At 36.5% G+C, this 19,732-nt stretch overlaps 1 protein-coding gene across 1 annotated transcript in view; it reads right to left on the reverse strand.

The window, feature by feature from the left end:
* LOC104167490 (BTB/POZ domain-containing protein 9-like) overlaps positions 1 to 19,732 on the reverse strand; it is a 48,980-nt gene that overhangs the window by 14,721 nt on the left and 14,527 nt on the right. The window contains exons 3-4 of the mRNA XM_009707770.1: positions 19,157 to 19,346; positions 9,523 to 9,630 (exon numbers count right to left, since the gene is read on the reverse strand). Coding sequence (XP_009706072.1) covers positions 9,523 to 9,630; positions 19,157 to 19,346 — 298 coding nt within the window. The remainder of the gene's footprint in view (positions 1 to 9,522; positions 9,631 to 19,156; positions 19,347 to 19,732) is intronic.

The raw sequence follows: 19,732 nt of genomic DNA on the forward strand, positions 1-19,732 counted from the left end.
TTCTTAGCCTGTATGAGCAATCAATTACAGAAGGAGGATGACAGAATTTACAAATATCTGAGAGGGGCAAGATACACTGAGCTAAAGCTGAACAACAGAATAAAGTTAAAAGAGGAATAAACCTACTAAGAGCAAGTTTTCTTAAACTATCAAAGAGCTTCTCCATGGCAAATAACAGAAGCTTGAACAGGTCACATATTTAAGTGAGGCTGACCACTGAAAACAAAGGTGTTCGTTGAAAGACAAAGTTTTATGATTAATCTCAGGAATAAGAATATGTGGATCAGGTCTTGGAGCTTCAGTATCCAGGATTGTCCCCTACCTGCAATACACACATCATATTCATCAACTTAATATTGGTTCTGCAAAACCTAATTCATTAACATTGGTGAAGTATTTTTAGCTGTTTTGGTGGCACGTGTTGAAAACAGGCATGGTACCATGTCCAAATAAATGCAGAAGACAATCAAGTGAAGTTGAGTGTAAGGATGTTTTCAAATGGAACACAGGGAACACGTTCTCAGAACCAAGAAGTCTGAGTGCTTCCATAATCTGGTCCTTGGGCTCTGGGAAACGTGACTGTTTTGAATTTCAGTGTTTGTATAAGTCTATCCTAACAACATACAGTAAAGCCAATATTAGAGTAAGTAATAGTATCTCGGATTCTGGTGTGTTCTCCCTCCCCACCCCAAATATTCTTCCCATTAAAGCAATGCTGTGTCTCTAGCATATATATATATATAAAAAAATGGACCGAGAAAGTCAATGGACACTGAAGTGTATCTGCATCTACCCAATGCATATGTGAAATATGCAACAAGACGCCTATGAAATGGCTGATACCCCAGAATGACAGATTTACCATAAAACATCAAAGGGCATGTAAAGTACTTGGTGAACCAGTCTAAAGTAAATTCATGTTGTCTTTAAGAAGTAGTAAAACTACAACAAAAAAAAGCTCTAGAAACTAGGTGCTCAAACAAATACGTGTGCAAGAAAGTCTTCACTCTATTGCTCAGTGGACAGTGAGTGAGAAAAGTTGCTGTGTCAGAAGGAAAGGCAATGCTGAGCACTATGCACGGAAATAATGCAAACGACAAGTCTGATTATCCAATCCATGACTTTGCATTGATAACTTCTAAACTAAATGCAGTCAGTGAATGCAAATTTGACAAATCAACTGTAACTGTATGTTGGATTAATCTGTTTTTAAAAGTCACAGGCATCAAAACAGGAGGCAAGAAATCTATAGGAAGGCCATGTCTCAGTCAGATAAATGACAACAAGCAGCTTGTGATGAAAGCACCACAGCACATCATCATGGTGATTTACATGACTTACAAGGTAACACAAAATTAGTAATTCTGGCAGCAGCTGGCATTGCTCAGATTCAGCTGGGATAAGTAGTTGCAAAGATGAATGAAAGGCTAGTGCAGAATATGCAAGAACGAGTGCAGCAGCCAGAAACCAGATAGACCAAATCCCATCTGCTTTCACAATACAGAAAACAAATCCCTACCTGGTCAAACCAAAGATGCTTTATGAATATCGACCAAGGAAGTAAGACAATCAGAAAAGAAAGAATAAATAAAGAAATGAGAAATGTCTGGATATCAGAAACATACTTTGGGGGTTGATAAAACAATTAAGGCAGTTTCTCTCTCCTTCACTACTGTCTTTTCACTCTTCAAAGCAGAAACAAAAATACATTTACTAAAAACCCCTCCTATGTCTAGCGCTTACAGCAGAAGCAGTGGTTATCCATAAAGAGTGAAACTAGCTTACTACTTAAAATGTAATCTCTTATAATATCTTCAAAGTTCGTTATTTTATCACAGAAGCTTTAGAAAGACACCTGGCAAGAATCAAAAAGGCAAAGCCATCAGGAAGTATAATTTCTAGCAAAATGTCAATGTAATAATAAATACTAATAATTATAAAATAATTCTAATAATGAATAATAATTCATAAAAGGAAAGGAATGCTTGTTTTGATTTTTATTTTAAATAGAAGACTATGCAACAGATATTTTATACATACTTAATTACCACTATTTATTTTGAAAAAATTTTTTGAAGAAAAAAACCACATTTTTTCTAGATGACATATTATGAAGTAATAATACACACATCTATTTATATCATTAGCTTGGCAATTTTTACCAGTCTCCAAAGAGACATTCAAGTCTTTGATGGCATGGGAGAAAAATCCAATACCTAAAAGAAACAGGTACTGATTCTATGAGTATTATTTGGTATTGCTGATTTTCCCTGAGGCAGAACTCAGCTAACATCCAAATGGATGTCAGAGTTACCGTGATATTTTCTTTATTCTCCTCACAGTAATGTGCATGAAGAGGAGCTGAGAACATGCCAGCTGCACGGCAAAGCAAAACTTCAATGCATAGGGTACGTGCAGAGCTGCAGTGAAGTAAGTGTATGGCAAAACCTTCAAGGGAGACTAAGACATTGCAGTTGGCAACTCCTTGCTACTCTGTTCAAGGCTGGTTCAAAAGATCCATGCGTATTTGGGGCTGAAAAGCAACCACAAGGAACTGAAAGTAGAAGTGGGAAAAAAAGAAAAGACAAATGAACAATTTGAACCTTCTTGTGATCCTGAATCACCATTAAGAAATGTAACTTCCAAGAAGCTAGATCTTTCTTCAATCAAACTAGACTCAGCTAAAATACAAGCTACCAAATGAAATATTAGACGCAGAGTTTCCACGCTTCTGAGAGGCTCCTAACACTCTGAAATGGAATACAACTCCAGTTTCTCTCTGTGAAATCTTAATTCTTTGTGGTTAATAAGGCAGGTCTGTGAAGCCAGAGCCTCTTTCTTCTTTTGCCTTATTAGAATCTTTCAAAATGTGAGCGTATAAACACAAGGAAAAATATGTACTTCAATGCCTCTATCGTTCAGGGCTTTTAAGCTCAATAATTACACAAAATGACCCTTTATATCTGTCTGACTTGCTCCAGTAGGCATTACTAGCGGCATAACGAACAGATTAATGAGAACCCTCAGTTTATTTTTGTGAAGCGAGACTTGAAATTGAGCTTAACAATGTAGCAATTTCCCAGACATCTTGCTTGAATATATTTCATCTTTGTATTGTATTAATGTGGCTACAGTGAGTTCAGCAACTCTGGAGGAGGTACTTGGATTTCAGAGAGTTGCTGTGAAATCTGCTTCATGTTAAAGAGGATGAACTGTGGTTGAAATAGACTCTGTTTGACAGAAGAGGTACAAGAACAGTTTTGCTGTGAAATTAACTTCATGTAAAATAGGATGAAGTGTGGTCAAAATACTGTTTGACATTGCAGGTATAAGAGCAGTTCCTTTTAACCTGTTCCACCCCACCACCTGGGAGTTCAGGTGTGAGACAGAATCAATAATTATATAAAAATTAGGAAAAATGTTATGTTCTCATTCCAGATATGACAGGACAGTGGATGCATGCAATACTGATGGGAAGCAACAGAAAACGCAGCGTGAGCATACACGCAGTCGGAAAGGCAAGAGGGCTGAGAGATGTTCAAGATGTTTTATTATGAGAGAAAACAGTCCTATGAAAGTGGTTAAGGAGAAGAATGATGGATGAAAATGGATGTGAGGGAATTCTAGAGATGGGATCATAGACCGAAGTGGAGGAACTAAAGGAAAACAGGAGGAAAAGGCTATTTTTGTGGCTAAGTTTAAAGAACTACAAATATGAGTACGTAATATGCCACTTGCAGTCAGAAGGAAAGGTATTCACACACTTCAAATACTATCTCTATAGCAAAAGAAATAATCACATCATGAAAGATTAGCCTGGTTTCACAAAAGTATACCCAGGGACAAAAAAAAAATCCAAAATTGAGTTTGCCATCCTCATTGTATAAAGCAGAAGTATTTTCTCACTTGAAATCCTTAGACAACATGGAAAACATTTTTCTGTACATCTGAAAAGTGGTTTAGAACTGTTAAGTGCATGACCTAGATCTCTGCAGGTGTTCTTTACCTGTGATTTATTTATCAAAGTAAATACAGCAGTGCCTGAAAACGCACATACTAGATAATAGGATAGAAATGTGAAACACTGGACAAGAACAGTAAACCTCAAAGTTGAAAATTATTATTGAAAAACCAAATCAGAAGACAGTTAATAAATTCCTAATGAATCTCACGTCCACATCCCAAAGCATTTTTCATGTGAAAGTACTAATTACATTCATACAAAAAACATAGAAAGAAATTTGAGAACTGAGCTGAGAATTCAGGATTTGACATAGTTATTGTATACTAAAAAGATAATAAGCAATGAAAACATGAAATTAAGTTTGGAAGTTTTTAAACATTTACCATAACAGCAGTATACTCTGAATAACAAGCAATGAGTCCAGTAGGAAGGAAAAAAAAATTTAAAAAAATTATGTGTTATAAACCTTCTGAAAATGAAGTCATGCCCTCCACAAGAAAATAATAAAACTGTCCCAAACTAGCCATGTAGACAGTTGATACCACCTGCCTCAGAACTGCCCATCAATAAACAATATTCATTGTCTGCCAAATTCTATCGGACTATTAGACCCTCTTCTCCTACTGGGGAACTGAACAAGGTGTGTCTGCTGCCAATGGATTAGATCGGTTTCATAATAACTACACAAGTGAACTTTAAAGAATGATACTGAGTTGATAACCATTGTAACAGCCTGTTTCGTATTTGTCTTTACAGGGCTTATTTTATCAAAGGTGTCATTAATTCTGAGGTCTGACTCCTACTGGCCTTTGGTATCTTCTGTTTTTCATTTGACTTTCAGACTCTTTGTCAGCAAATTCTAACAAGTGCAGGTCTCTATTGTTCGACACTAACGTGCTCAAGCCCACTTATCATAAATGTTTTAGAGAACAGAATGGAACATGACTGTTTTTCATTACTGTCATACTGTGTAGAGAAAAACAGCTTACTGTGGAAAATAAAAAAAACTAGCCTCCATAGAGCATATGAAAATTGACAATTACACAACCAGCACGCCTTAATTGGCTCTCGCTTAGGGAAGATACACAAGCTTCCCCTGTGAAGACAACAGACATCCAGTTTCTGTCTTCCGTCTTTTAAAACTGGGAGGAGAGGAGGTTAGGAGTAGCCTGTCAGCTCCTGGCTTCGAGCATTGAATTATTAATTAATACAAAATCCTGTATTAAAAATACCATTAAAACAACCCAAAGCAGCATATCGATAGTTTAAAGGGGAAGTTCATGCTTCAGTAGACTGCTAAAACCAACACATTCATTTAAACATAATTTAATTTTCTTTCTCATCGTTTTGTTTGCAACTTACTGATCATCAAAGGTGTCTGTTGAGGTCTGTGTTTGCTACCTTTATGGTTCATCCTACCTCTTGTGCCAGAGATTCAGCAAAATGATTTGGAGACCTCACAGGACACTTGCGAGACAGCAAGCTAATGACTTTCACAAAGGACTGTAATTCCACTGAAAGACTGGGTGGACAGAAAGCCAAGCAAGCAAACAGCGAAGGAAACAACTCTTACCCACATGTCTTTGAAGACATTAAAGTGAACGGAGAACATTACTAGCAAAGTAAATTTTCTCATTGCAAGTATTGTGTCTCTTCAAATGTGGGCCCCTCTGAAATTCTCCCATGTTTTAACTCCACTTTCATTTGCTACTGCAGCATATCCTACACAGCAAAGTGAGTTATCTTTCTCGAGTCCACTGCAGCATATTAAACACAGAACTAATGCCAGAATGGGTAAACTCAGGATTTCAAGACCTTATCAACCACTTAGACTGCACTCACATTTCCAAAATTTATAAAGAAAACAGATGTAATTTGGAGTATACTTTTTGGAAAGAATTCACATTTTAGCCTGACACAACTACATGCATAATGGTTCTCAGTTGACTGCTACTCTGAGAGGTACTTGTCAAACAGGAAATCACAGTCCTATGCAATGACAGCCTTACTTCTCATTTTCTTTAAACAAAGACACATAAGCTGAAGTGATGACAATCTTTATACCAATGTAGGATTAGGCCTTTTTGGGCTGGGATGTCCAAATATTAATCAAAAAAAAAAAAAAAAGGATTTGGCCAAGACAAAAAACAGTTGCAAAATTTGACCACATTAGCAAGATTGGTTTCATTTCTTCCAGGTGAGAGAGAGGTGTGACATTCACAAACACACAGAGAACAAAGAGATGACAGCACTGTTACTTCCATCCCGTTACGCTGTAGTCGGTTAAGGCAAATTGCTAAACACAAGAATCTCTAACCATCTGCAAAAACCTGATGACGAGTCAAACCCAGGCACAGTGCATGAGTTTGATTCTTGCTTTTCTTTGGGGAGTGCCTGAATCACTTAACTAAAAGGCATCCAGAGGCAGATTTCTCTCTGTTGGAGCTGTGCTCTTTGCATAAAATACCAAGGTAATCATGGTAAGAGAAAGAACAGAGACGAGGGGGTAAAAAAAAAAAAAAAATTAAATTCTCTTGCATCCAGCAGGAGTAGCTTTACCTTTACGCTATGACAGTGAACCAGACAAACTGTACCACTGCCGCCTTACTAGAGCATCTGCTAATTTTGGTTAAAATCCAACTCCTCATCTCCTCTGGTTGTTGTTGTTAGAATTACATAAAGTGAAAATAACTTGTTTGTTTTCACAGCAAAAAAAATCCACATTTTCATTTGTTTCGAGATGCCTTTTTTAAAAAAAAACAACCCCAAACTTATAGACACTAAACCAAAAAGTCAGTTCTTCACATATTCCTTCCAGGGACTGGTTCAATAGTCTCTTCTTCATTAAGATGTCTCCATCATCGTATCAAAACCTTGCCCAACAACATTAAGCGAGAGCCTTTATTCAGTGCATGAGTCACTGAATGATGATGTTTCTTCCATTCTACATTCAACTGTTTTTGAGTACTAAGAGTATGGCTTTTTATGTCATAGTACCACGTTTCAGTATTTTCCAGTAAAATAAAAGTGGTCCAGCTCTGACTGTATGCAATTATGATCCTCTGTAAAGACCAGCATTTGGTAGTTATATAGTATTTTATATGTTTATTTTACATATTTAAAAAATATATATAATATTGCATATATTTATTTTTCTATATGATACAAATATTATTTTTCTAGTATTTAGAGTTATCAACCTGCCATTACAACCAAGGTGATATTTTTAGCTGAAGTAATTTCAGCATTTCTGCAAATCCTACTTGAAAAGAAAATTAAAGATATTTAAAGGGTTTTCTTTTCTGTGGTGGTGTGACTGTAAAAAAAAAAAAGTCTAATATGTTGATCATAAAGACCAAGACATTTAAACTGAACATGAAAAAGTGCTGTCAAATGCAAAGAACACTTTTCAACTTATCTCAGTTAGACGACACAGTATTTAAATGTAAACTGCAGAGGACAGAAAACTTTCAAAGAGAAGTAAGATTTTTTTTTAAAATTGATGCTTTTTATTTACAATTTTCTAGTCCTTGTTAAATTGAATTGTTCTGGAGTCCACTGAGCTTTTGTAATTTTAAGCTTCAGGACCAGGTCTTTGTTATTTGTTTAAAGCAGATAGTTACAGACAGCGCTAGGACACTGTAAGTCTGTAGACTTCAAGATTAAAGACTGGCATTTTGCTAGCTGGATGCATGTCTGTCAGAGGAAGAAGTCAGGCAAAATGCAATTCTCTAATCCACATGAAAATAGGTCCTGTAACCACTGCTTTAAGAACTTCCAGAGCACTTATGTCTTGAACCAAGATCTTGAAGTATACCATGAGAAGGCAGCTATTTTTATTTCAGGGATGCACCTATACTTGTCCATGGTTAAAGGCTTTAAAATGTGTGGTTTGAAAGTGGTAAGTGAGTAGATACTTGAACTGGGCAGTCAATCAGCAATTCCACCTGCACTGTGCATACTTAAGCAAGTCCTCCTTTTGACTGTTATAGGCTATTAGTATCAAAACATACATGGAAAAAGAGCAAACAGATTCTGATTCTCAGTCTCCCTCTCCTCTCTCTTTTGTGGTTTCAGCCTTTTAGTGCTCCCACTGCTGGAGGCAGACAAAAAGATGAATTTTATCTATTACCCTGAGATGCCTTTGAGAATGATTAAATCTCCTTTACTCTTTCTCCAGGCCTGCAGGCAGAACCCAGGTTTTCTGCTCAATACCCTGCCCTTTACAGATAGTGAAAGGATGCATCAAGTTGTCCTTCACCAACATGTCTAGACCGCATTGTAACACATTTGAATTGCACTATTTGTTAAGAAGTGGAATATAAACTTTAGGAAAAATGCGTATCAGCAGTGTTGCTAGAAAGGATTGAATAACTCTCTTGCTTGATGTGACAAACTGAGGTATACCTCTGAATTTGTACAATCAATTTTGTTTTGGTTGGCACAAATATAGGATGAGTGGGAGCTGCCCTCATATGAGCTGACGACTTCAATTTTGTCCCAGGAAAGAAAGTGTATCTTATGGAAAACTGACTCAGGGAAAAAGAGGGAAATAAGATTTTTAGAAGTCTGAGCTTCCCTGGGGATCAGGCAGGAGATCATATGCCATCAACACTCACTGAGTACTGAGCATACCTGGCTTCTGGATATGTAACATATAAATTTGCAGACTGTCTTTTCAGTCCCATGACAAGTATCTGGGTCATTCTTTACTTGGAATTAGAACTATCAAATGGTTTAAGAAGGTTATCAACACAGAATTATTCTTCCATACTAGAAGAATGGGTTTTATCAGCACACCCAATAATTGCAGAAAAGCCACTGGAGGGTATACATATGGAGGGTATTCATGCACTATTTCTCTTGATTTAAGTACACAAATGAAAATGAAGCAGTTTTTCTCACTTTTTAGGCAGCATGTTTCTTCTATGGAAGGGTCCTGTTCAAAAGCAGAGTGGTCAGTACATGTAAGTCAGGTACTCTGCTTTTGAACAGAGACAAGGTCAAGCTTAGGTAACAGTTCAATCTGTTATGGTTTGGTCCCCACTCTCACTCTCGCCACTCCCTTCAAATATCATACAATACATTTCTGTGCTTTGATAAGGGAGAAAGGCATTGATTACAAAAACACTTTACCAAGATGCTCTCTTTCCTCTCCTACCATGCTTCTCAAGGTGGGGTGATTTGACACCAAGGTCACCATAAACACGTGAACTCCGGAGAAACATGGTTTAACTTCCAGTCATCAAAACAACAAGGGTACGGTAGGCAGACCGTTTCTGAGAATGAACAATCAAAATGATTGTTTCAAGATCCAGTACTGATGTGGATTTTCAGAACTTGATTCTGATTTGAAAGTCTAGATATTCAGCCGCCACCAGAAGCTGCTACATCCTGAAGTTGCACTTACAAGCGTCTAGAGGTAGTCATCTACAGGTTATGAAATGATCATTCTTTTCACAGTCAAAAAGTCACCTATGTAAGTACTGAACAAAAGGATAAAAAACACAGTTTCCCGTTCTAACTTTGTGCAAATAAGTGGAAAAAATTAAACTCACTTGCAGGAAATTTTTGTGCGATCGGCCACCATAGTCCACTGCTGCTGATTCGTTGAAACCTCAATGTAGTAGCTGTAGCTCCGATCATCACAGTCCCAAAGTAGCAATCTAAGTATGAAGAAGTTGTTGAGTGATAAGTAAAATAAACATTAAACGAAGCTGCTTAAGTTTTCCAGTCTTTTATTTCCTCCTCTTAATCCTCTATAAATTTAGCTGTTACTTTTGGAATGTTCCTCTAACACTCAACAAAATCTTTACTGTTTCTTTCACCTGAAACTTAAGTATCTCTACTTTTATTATCCTAAGGCCAGTAATAGAGGCTGATAATAACCATCTTACCAACATTAATCTATTACATTAATCTAATTACTTTCAATTTATTTGAAAGTCAATAAATGAACTAATTTATTTGGCATGTGGTATTGCCTGCTTTAAACCTGAATCAAAGATATGTTTGGAAAGGCCATCTTAAGAGGGGAAAGAAAAAAAGATTCTGGTCACTAAAAAGGATTACACGGTCTTAACTGCATTGTCTTTTTTTGTTTGTTTGTTTTGTAAATATATCAGATTTTTTTAAAAAAAAGACAGGTAGGAAAATGGGAATTCCCAGTCCTGGTTCATCATCATATGAGGAAAAAGGCAATGAATTGTTGATCAAATTGTTAAAAAGACAGAAGACAAAGGAAGAAAATCGAGGTCTCAAGGACTTATTCCATACTTATTCTAGCAAACATGCAGCTCTTCAGGAAGGGCACTAAATAACGTATTGAACAGCCTTCAATTTCCACACTTGTCTCACAGAGAGGAAGATATAAAGCATCAGGGATGTAATCTAACTTAAGTATACCATTCTCAAAAACCACATCTGGCAAATGTCGTATCTTCTTTGCTTCTTCTCTTTATATGTGGATTATCTCCCCGTTGTAAGAGGTATTTGAAACCTCAACAGCATTCCTCAACTTCATTTTATTTCTAAGGAATTAAAGCAAACCAAGAACTTTGCCTTTCCTCTCCTTCTCAGTGGATGGGATTGAGATGTGTACACTTAAGAAAGATATCCAGCACAGAATGCCTGCTTTAGCAAAAACCCTGAAAAATTCTATCCAGCATGTTTGCGAACCAATATGGAGAATCCTTTTTTCCAATGAAGCATCCACAAATGACAAGAGGGTATTTACACAACTTAAAGGTGCAATGTACTGGCCAGAACAGAGGCATACACTTCTGCAGTTTCTTTTTTAGAAGCAGTTCAATGTTGTTCGTATTTTGATTAATAGATGTGTTTTCCCCTGTGTTTTACATAAAACCCTTGGCTAGTGTCATTCCACTGATTAGCAGAGTACAGTTTAGAAAAATTAACTGCTGTTCTTACTGTTTTCTTATAAACTCAATGACAAATGTGATATCAAAAACAAAATTCCAAAAATCTTTTCTACTTGAGTTAGAGGCGACTGGAGGCTAAACCAGCATGCTGCATTTACCATTCTTGAAAATAATGCTCTCTTGTCAACCTATCCAAAGTTTTTGAATTCCGATATTCTAAGTGAACAATCCACATTATGTCTGTCATGGAAAATTATGTTTTGCTGATTTTGTTTTTGTTAAAGCTCTTACTCTCTGAACCTTTACTCAATACATCAATGGAAAATAAATAGTCTACTGGAATATACTGGCTGTTACCAACTGCTGCTGTCTCTTGATCCTGAGGTTCTTGTCAAAGTTACCTAACATTTACTAGGATTACTGCTTAAATCTGACTATTTGTTACAGAAGCGAGTGAACCTGCTGTAGTCAAACAACCAAAGCACAGCAGGCTATCCAAAGAGCTGCAACTGCAATGATGACCTAAATGAGAGTAACTACAGCCACGTGCACAGAGAAGTGCAGAAGCCAGGTAATACAGCTAAACTGGGTTCTTTCTCCAGCTGTGAGGAAGGCCTTCCACAGGTCCACGTTTTTCAAAGTGCAATAGATAAGGACCCATTGATTGTCAATGAAAACAGTTGAGACATACATAAAAAGAAAAGGAACTTGTGCCACACTACAGACTTTCCCAAGCACAGAATTTCAAGCTGTCTCTCTTTAATCGCCCTTCAGAATGCCCAAGTTTTATATTACAAATTCCTTCCTTCCAGTTGAGAAAGTATTTCTTGCTTTCAGCTGCTACCTCTTCTGGGAAGAATATAATGGCAAAAATCATTGCTCACTTTTAACATTAAAAACCCCAACACTGCTACAGGGGGAAAGTGACCTAGCCAGTTGCTGAATGCAGAATCCTTCCTCTTACAGAGAGATGCTGTCCCAAGCAGAAGCTAGATCATCTTCTGAATTTGGTTATTAAGGGCATGCGTGTCTGTATCTTTGCCCTAGAAAGCAGCGCTATTACCTTCTTTTCAAAACAATCTAGTTTTGCTCTCTTTTTTTTAGGTTTTGGAATCCCAGCAATTAAAGTGGAATCAGGTCTAACGGACAAGCAGATTTAAAATAAAGTCCTTAGATGCTCTCAACTGAACCCAGCTCATTAATATTATCAAAAATAATAAACTATCAAAAATAGCTTTAAGAAGCTAAAATAGAACACTTTTAACAGAAGCCTTTTAGTACGTATTAATACTGTTTATTTGCAAATTAAAAAATTCAGAGCTGACTTCGTAAAAAATAAAAATAGTTGCCTGTGGCATCATGAAAGACTTTAAAAAAAAAAAACAAACAAAACCCATACCCCAAAACAAAACCACTTAACTCCAACCCCTCTCTCCCTGCTTCATTAGATCCTCCCCATTCTGCTTTTCTATAGCTTGAAGGTCTCCAAATACTGAAGAAGTTTTAAAAAAAAAAAAAATTCAAGAAAAGTTTATGGATTAAAATCCTGGATTTGGTAATGACTAATAATCAACATATCCTGAACTGATTTAACATCTATATTTAAACCAAGTCTTTTAAATGATAAACAGAGAGAAAAGCGAAAAACATATGTAAATTTCTTTTCTTTTAAAAAGACTATTAAAATGTAGGCTAATTATGCTTTCCAATAGGATCTTTTTCATCATGGGGGCTCAGTGTTGTTTCCTTGATCCATGTTTTCAAAGCTATGATCAAGAACTTGAATATCAGAAGCACACTGGTGACTGTAATTTCAACTAACAATACCATAATTAAAACACAACTGGCTTGGCTTTAGAGTAAAAGGCTAATAGAACATATGTGTTACTTTTAAGAATGTGTGTAATTGCTCTCTCCCAATATAACCTAGCCCAAGTTAAAAAGGTTTAAAAAAGCATATGGCTTAGAATTATTACAAACCAAACAATAAGTGAATTAAAGTTGGCAGAATCTTTCCCAAAGTGACTTAGTATGAATGCTAAATGTAGATTTTTGTTTCTTTGGGACTTGTGAAAGAAAATAAAAATTTCTTTCTTCACCTCCCCGCTTTTTTAGGAGAGATTGGGGAGGGAACTGATGACAGAACCTATTTGGAATTTACTCTGCATGAAATGCCTTTCTGGATAAGCACTGAAAAACTTTCAGGTGATTACATGAATATTCACCAGTGCACACTGAGCACAACGGCCACTTTTTATGTCAGGTACAGTAATCTTTGAAACACATTCCAGGCAAACTATCAGGCTAAACTTTTGTAGAGAAGCTATGTTTTGCTAAAATGGGTATTGAATGACAGGAAGGAGAATATTCCACTTAAAAAGTCAGAACTATACTCATTGGAAATGCATCTGTTTAGAGCAAAACTGCCCACATTCCTAGGACTTTCTATATTAGAATAAAACCCCAAATTAGCTCTTGTTAGTAAATCTTGCCCTCAGGATTGAGAAGGGAAAGTGGAACAAAGCTTTATCCAGCTCACTCCCTGCAACATTGTGAGATTTAAACAAATTTCTCATACTTCACTTCTTTGAGTATCTAAAGTCTAAGCCTGTTTATCATTTAATATGGTACTGTTATTTGTATCACATGTTGACAATGCCTCATTTTATAAAATAAAAGCTTTTAAAACATAAATTAAATTTCATATTATAGGTGTGGGAAACTGATTATATTGGCTACCTGTTACATCAAAAGATGCTGCAGTACTTTTTTTAACAGTATTTCCCTAAATGTTATGTGCTGCCCTATGATTGATTGCTCTGCATTTATACAAGTATTTTGTGCTGTCTCTGCTTGCTTTTCATTCTTATTTTTGTAAAAAAACGACTGTCACTGTTTAGTTCAGACTGCTGTATAACTACTATATACTCATAGTGTTAGCAGAATACCAAACAGCAATAGTAGTGCACCTGACAGGATGATACCTGCTTCCTGAATACTGTAAGTCAGTAGTTACCACAAACAGTATAAATATTTGAAGGTACTGTGTTCATAAACTACTTGCATATTTATAGAAACTCAAAAGCCAGAAATTAAAACGTGAGATAGCAACACTTGTTCAAAGATGAGGAAAGAGAAAGAAAACCCAAAACTGTATGGAAGGAGTTTTTTTCTTAATACAATTGTATTTGCATTTTTGCCTCCAGTTGTCTGTAATCTCCTTTCATTTTCTGCAGATATTTATGTTTCAGCAGTTATCTAGCAGGAAACTAACCTTTCTTCAGGATCCTACAAAGGAGACAAAATTCCTGCATATTTGCTATGTGCTTATTTGATCACTTATTCTGAGTTACGATTTCACTCTCAAGTCAGGCAAGCACAGAAAATGAGCAGCAAAGAAAGAAAAACTTCATAAGCAGAAGCAGTATAGAAAACTAGAAAGTATAACAGAGATGTATATGATGATGGTATAAGCAAACAGAAAACATATTAAAGCCAATTCATATTGTTTGTTAATTTAAGAATTACTCTGAATATGAAAAGCAAAACAGTTGGCTATCAGGTATTCATATTAGTAATGAAGTCTTCAAATAGATTAAACTGGGATAACTGGTTAACATACTTTTACAAAGATGCAAAATATTTCTGTTTATTTTAACATGAAAACCACTATGGTACAGAAGAATTCCGTCTCCCTCCACCATATACACTATAACAAATCCCGTTCTATCTTTTTTTTTGGTTTGTCTTCTTTCTTTTTTGGAAATTCATAGGAAAAAACCCCAAACCCTATGAAGTTCTCAGTCAAAGGTTGTAGCATGATAGTATTACATTTCTATCCCAGATAAATGCAGGTAGAGTTAGACAGAGAGTTATTGTGATATGGCAGCCTTTTCAATATTAAAGTTCTAGCAATTTAAAAGTTAAATTATGTTTACTATGTTAAACACACCAATTGCTGTCTTTCTGTTCCTAATTAAATATAATATCTTTTCTGTCATTGATAAGGGCCTTTTCAGAAAAGAAAAATAGCAAGGTTATTTCCTGTCCTGTCCACAGATGTGGAAAAAATACTTAAAGTAACATTTTCTCTGTTAACTATTCGAAGTATCTTGTAAGCTGTTCCAAGTAGGAGTCATAATAAAAGAATAAACCTCCAAAATGTTTTAATTTCTATAATCTAAAAGACAGTATTTAGTCACAATTACTTTAAAATCATAGAATAGTTTGGGTTGGAAGGGACCTATAAATGTGCTCTAGTCCAACCCCCATGTTTTTGAGGTCTTCCTATTAGAAAATACTATTGAGCACAGATTACCTTTACATCTGTTTCAGAAATTCCAAGTAAATTTTGATGTGGAAGTCAACAGCTCCAAATTCATATACAAATACCTGAAGAAGTATTTGATATTAACAAGGTTTCAACATCGTTTCCCATAGCACCCCTGTATCCAAGTTGGGATGTTACAGTTTAGATGGGCAGACTACAATATGGGTAAAAATTAGCTACTGTTTAGTTCAACAGGTAGTGGTTAACAGTTCATCATCCACCTGGAGAGTGGATACAAGACGAGTTCCTCCAGAATCTATTCTGGGACCTATCCTGTTTAACATCTTTATCAACGACCTGGACAAGGAGATGGAATGAGCCCTCACCAAGCTTGCAGATGACAGCAAACTGTGGGATGCAACTGATACACTCGAGAGTATGGCTGCCATTCAAGAAGACTGATTGCCAGTCTCTGCGAAGACTAAGGGCATGGGCAAAAAAGATCAAAATGAACAAAAGCAAAATCCTGTACCTCATACAGACCAATTCACTGCAATAGTAAATGCTGTGCTAAAAAGTACATGGGAGCGATATTGAACAGAAGATGCCACTAGTTGCCTTCTCAGCAATGAAGGGCAGCAGCATACGGAGCTGTAGCAACAGGAACGGAGCAAGCAGAACAAAGGAAAGAGATTATTCTCCTTTACTTGACACATGTTAGATCACACCCAGCATACTGCATCCCATTTTGGACCCAAATATTACAACACTGACAGATCTGAGCAAGTGCAGCAGAGGACCATCAAGATGGTCGGGAGGTTGGATCACACACACTGTGCAAGAGGCTGAGGAAACTGGTTTGTTTAGTCTAAGGCGGCTTGGGGTTGGGGAGGAACCTAAAACCACTTTTCAATACCTGAGAGCAGGTTGTCAAAAAGACTGAGCCAGGGTCTTTACTGAGGTGCACAACAGGGAAAACAAAAGACAATGGCCAAAAATTGAAACAGGATGTTCCCGATGGACTAGAGGTATAGGAAAACAGGAACTGCATCACAAGGGGAGAAAAACAAACAAACAAACAAACAACCCCAAGAAAATATATTTTGGGCTAATTGCACATTGGAACAGGCTACCCTGAGAAGTTGTGGAATTTCCTTCTTTGCAGGTTTTCAGGACCTGAGTGCATAAAGCCTTGAGTAGGATGGTCTGTCTTCATAGCTGACCCTGCTTTGAGGAACAGGCTGGGCTAGATGTCTTCCTCAAGTCCCTTTCAGTCTGAGTGGTTCTAAGACTCTAAGACAACAGGTTGACTTTTACAGAAAGCATGCATCCAAGATACAGACCTGAAACATTAAGCTCTCTATGCATTCCTAATGCATATCTGAGTACCAAGAGTTCTTTTGCTTTTTTCATATTCAGAATTTAGTTGCCACGGTAACACGTTCCGACTTGGAGGCTCTCTCGAGTGGTATCCCAATTTCTATAGACTAAAAGCAGCTACGACCCTTTTTTTCAAAGGCTCATATATTTGTGCTCTCTGATACAAATAGATTCAATGGTACATTCATGTCTCTGAACTTAAAAGATAGGTACTTTAATTCCTAATTATTCATTTAGGATCCAAACCCTCAGGTCTAATGACTCAGCTTCGGGGGGTAGAACAATTCCTGTCATTCTGCAGTCATGGTGTACAGTCAGACTTAAGAAAATGCTCCTGGAAAATTTTTTCTATTAGGTGGGAGGGTGAGATCAAGGGAGTTTTCAAGCAAGCAAACAGCAGGAAAACAGGCAATGAATACATTCAATCAGTTGTGGAAGACATTTTTTCTGTTCAAAAAAATCTCTTGCTTTCATTAAGATGAAATATTAAGACTTTTTGCTCTAATCTATGTTTATACATAAAATTTGATTTCTGTACCAGTCACAGATTTCCTGGTGTTAAATAAAGAGACCATTGTCATAATCTTTAGCATTGCTCAGCTGAATAGTGAAACCTCACTTGTTATTTTCACTTGTGAAACCTCATTTCCCCACTCAAAGGGGCATCTTTCCCTTGGCTGCCTATGATCTGCACAGCCGCGGCTGCAACTCAAAACACTTGTTCTTCTAGGCAGAACACAGAAAGGAAAAGATGACAGAGTCTTAGCATTTCTGTCTCTAGGCAATGCAGGTAGTCTCCTCTGTCAGAAGATAACCTAGATGACGATGTTTCTTATTGTTGTTTTTTTAAGGAAAGCTATTCATCTTGTTTGTACTATACATGCAGGAAAGCTGACAAACAAAGATGAAATTCTGACCTTATATCTGTACAATGCAATTCCACATAAATCACTAAACGTCTATTAGTTGTAAATTATGTAAAGTTTGTTTGTTCTTAATTTGCTCTACATACTTGCCAATTATACAATTACAATTTCTTGGCAACCAAAAGTCTAGTTCACCTAACACACTACTTAAGAATGAGACTTATTAAAAATCTTCTGCTCAAGAATAAACACTAGCATAGTATTTAACATAGGAAAGTAAATTTTTGCACTGATTGAAAAGACGGTATGATTCACCAGTTGCAAGATAGAAGAAAACGGAAAGATACGAAGACAGAGACTATGAACTGAGAAACTCTGCATTTTAGTTAATATATTCTTCTCTGACTCCTTCATGTGGCCAAGGCTTCTGCTGCTACTTAAATTTAAGCTTAAAGTGGCAGGAAAATGATGTAATTACATTTTCAATGACCTCTTTTAAGAAATCAGAATACTGTGTCTTCCTGATTTTCTACATGAGATGCAATACTTAATTGAACATTAAAAACACCAAACTCAAAAGCATAAAACAGAGTGTGGAAAGCTGCCAACTGTATTTATTCAACTTGTTTCACACAGTGAGAACAATGCTGGACTTGCATTATGCGTAATATCTATAGCTAGTATACAGACAAAACACTACTTCTGTTAGGTTAGAGATTTGCCTGGGTGTCCATTTTTAATCTTCAAAGTTTTATAACTATCATAACAATGCCACATGGCAAAACCAAACTGCACAAAACAGAAATTGGCAGTTATAGAAGAGCTTTCCAGTCTCACTTGCTCATCAATCAGTTTGAAGAGGCAACTCTACCAGGTGGACAGCACCGAGCTAGTTCCTAGCAATACGAACCTGTGTACGTGGTCTCTGTTGTGAGCAAGTACTTCACCTGAGGTTTCAACCTTTGCTCACTGGCACTCTACTTCAGAAACCTTTCTCTTTTTTTCATTGTCACAGAGAATACAAATTAAGCCCATGACAACATACTCTAAATTTACAAAGAACAGAAAGCCATTAAGACAAGGTTTTGTATGTCTGATTTTATGAAACAAAAAACCCATTCACAGTCACAGAATCTGAAGTTGGCAAGAATATTTTTGTCTTCACCTGTGAACAATCCTGCTCTCCAATCTATTTCCGAAGTTTCTACATTAGCTAAAAAGTTTGTTCTTCGTATGTATACAGACATTCACTGTAGAAATAGCCCAATGAACTTCAAGGCAGATCTAAATACATTCATTCATCCAACACTGTAAAGCAATATTCAGGTTACTGTACCATTATTATACACTCCATGTTCAAATAAGAACTGGTACTAATTGTACAGTGAAAAGAAAACCTGGCTGACTCAAGATGATGGCTTTCTTTATTAAATGTTTCTGTTTTCACAATGAGGTGGATACGAGGAACTGCACCTACTTTGACCACAAGTGAGGCTGCAATTAAATTTCTATTTTAATATAAATATATACCTTTAATCTTACAATTTGACTATTACTATTATTATGTCTCTGAAATGTAATATTTTCTGGAATTGCACTGTTGTATCTTGACATAAAATTCACATATTTAACATTCAAAATGCCCATTATACTGAAGTAAGAAGCCAAATGACAACGACTAAACTAGTCCCCTAATTACCATCGTATCCAAATGTCATATATTCTAAAGAAAATAACTGTGCTCAGCAAAAGTTTCATTGTGGTCCTTAATTTAGAGAAAAATAAACCCTCTTACCGTATTGATCCAATCATGTAGGGCTGTGCTAGCTGTACTACAATAGCTCCGCTCCCAAGCTGATGGCATGTGTACCCAGAATCCCAGTCGTAGTTTTTTGTGTCTCCATTCAATAAGGCGTTGCGACTGCGGCTTACACCCTCAATCACACTGGCACAGTCTGCAATTGTTGCAACATTTTCAGTGGGAACTGTGAATTAAAAAACCACAAAGATGACAGACATACAGTCAGAAAACAGTTCAGATAGCAACAGTCTTTATTTCTGGCAAACAATCAGGAAAAAGAAAAAAAAAGGATGAAAGTATGATGAACACAAGGAAATTTAACTCTTATTTAACATGAACCATGAAGCAGAATCATGTGAGACACATAATTTTTATAGCATTGATCTCAGAATAGCTTGGTAAATTAACAGATGGATTTCTGTCTTGGCAATATGAAAGCACTCTTTTAATACAAGGGAGGGGGGGGGCAATATCTTGTCCAGTAAAACTTCTGAAATTTTCAAACAATTTCTTCCTGTTTTCATGATGAAACCTTCCTGTTGTGTGTGTCCCCCCAAAAAAAAAAAAAAA

Source organism: Cariama cristata, unplaced genomic scaffold (assembly GCF_000690535.1).
Source record: "Cariama cristata isolate BGI_N322 unplaced genomic scaffold, ASM69053v1 scaffold519, whole genome shotgun sequence".
Taxonomy (NCBI): domain Eukaryota; kingdom Metazoa; phylum Chordata; class Aves; order Cariamiformes; family Cariamidae; genus Cariama; species Cariama cristata.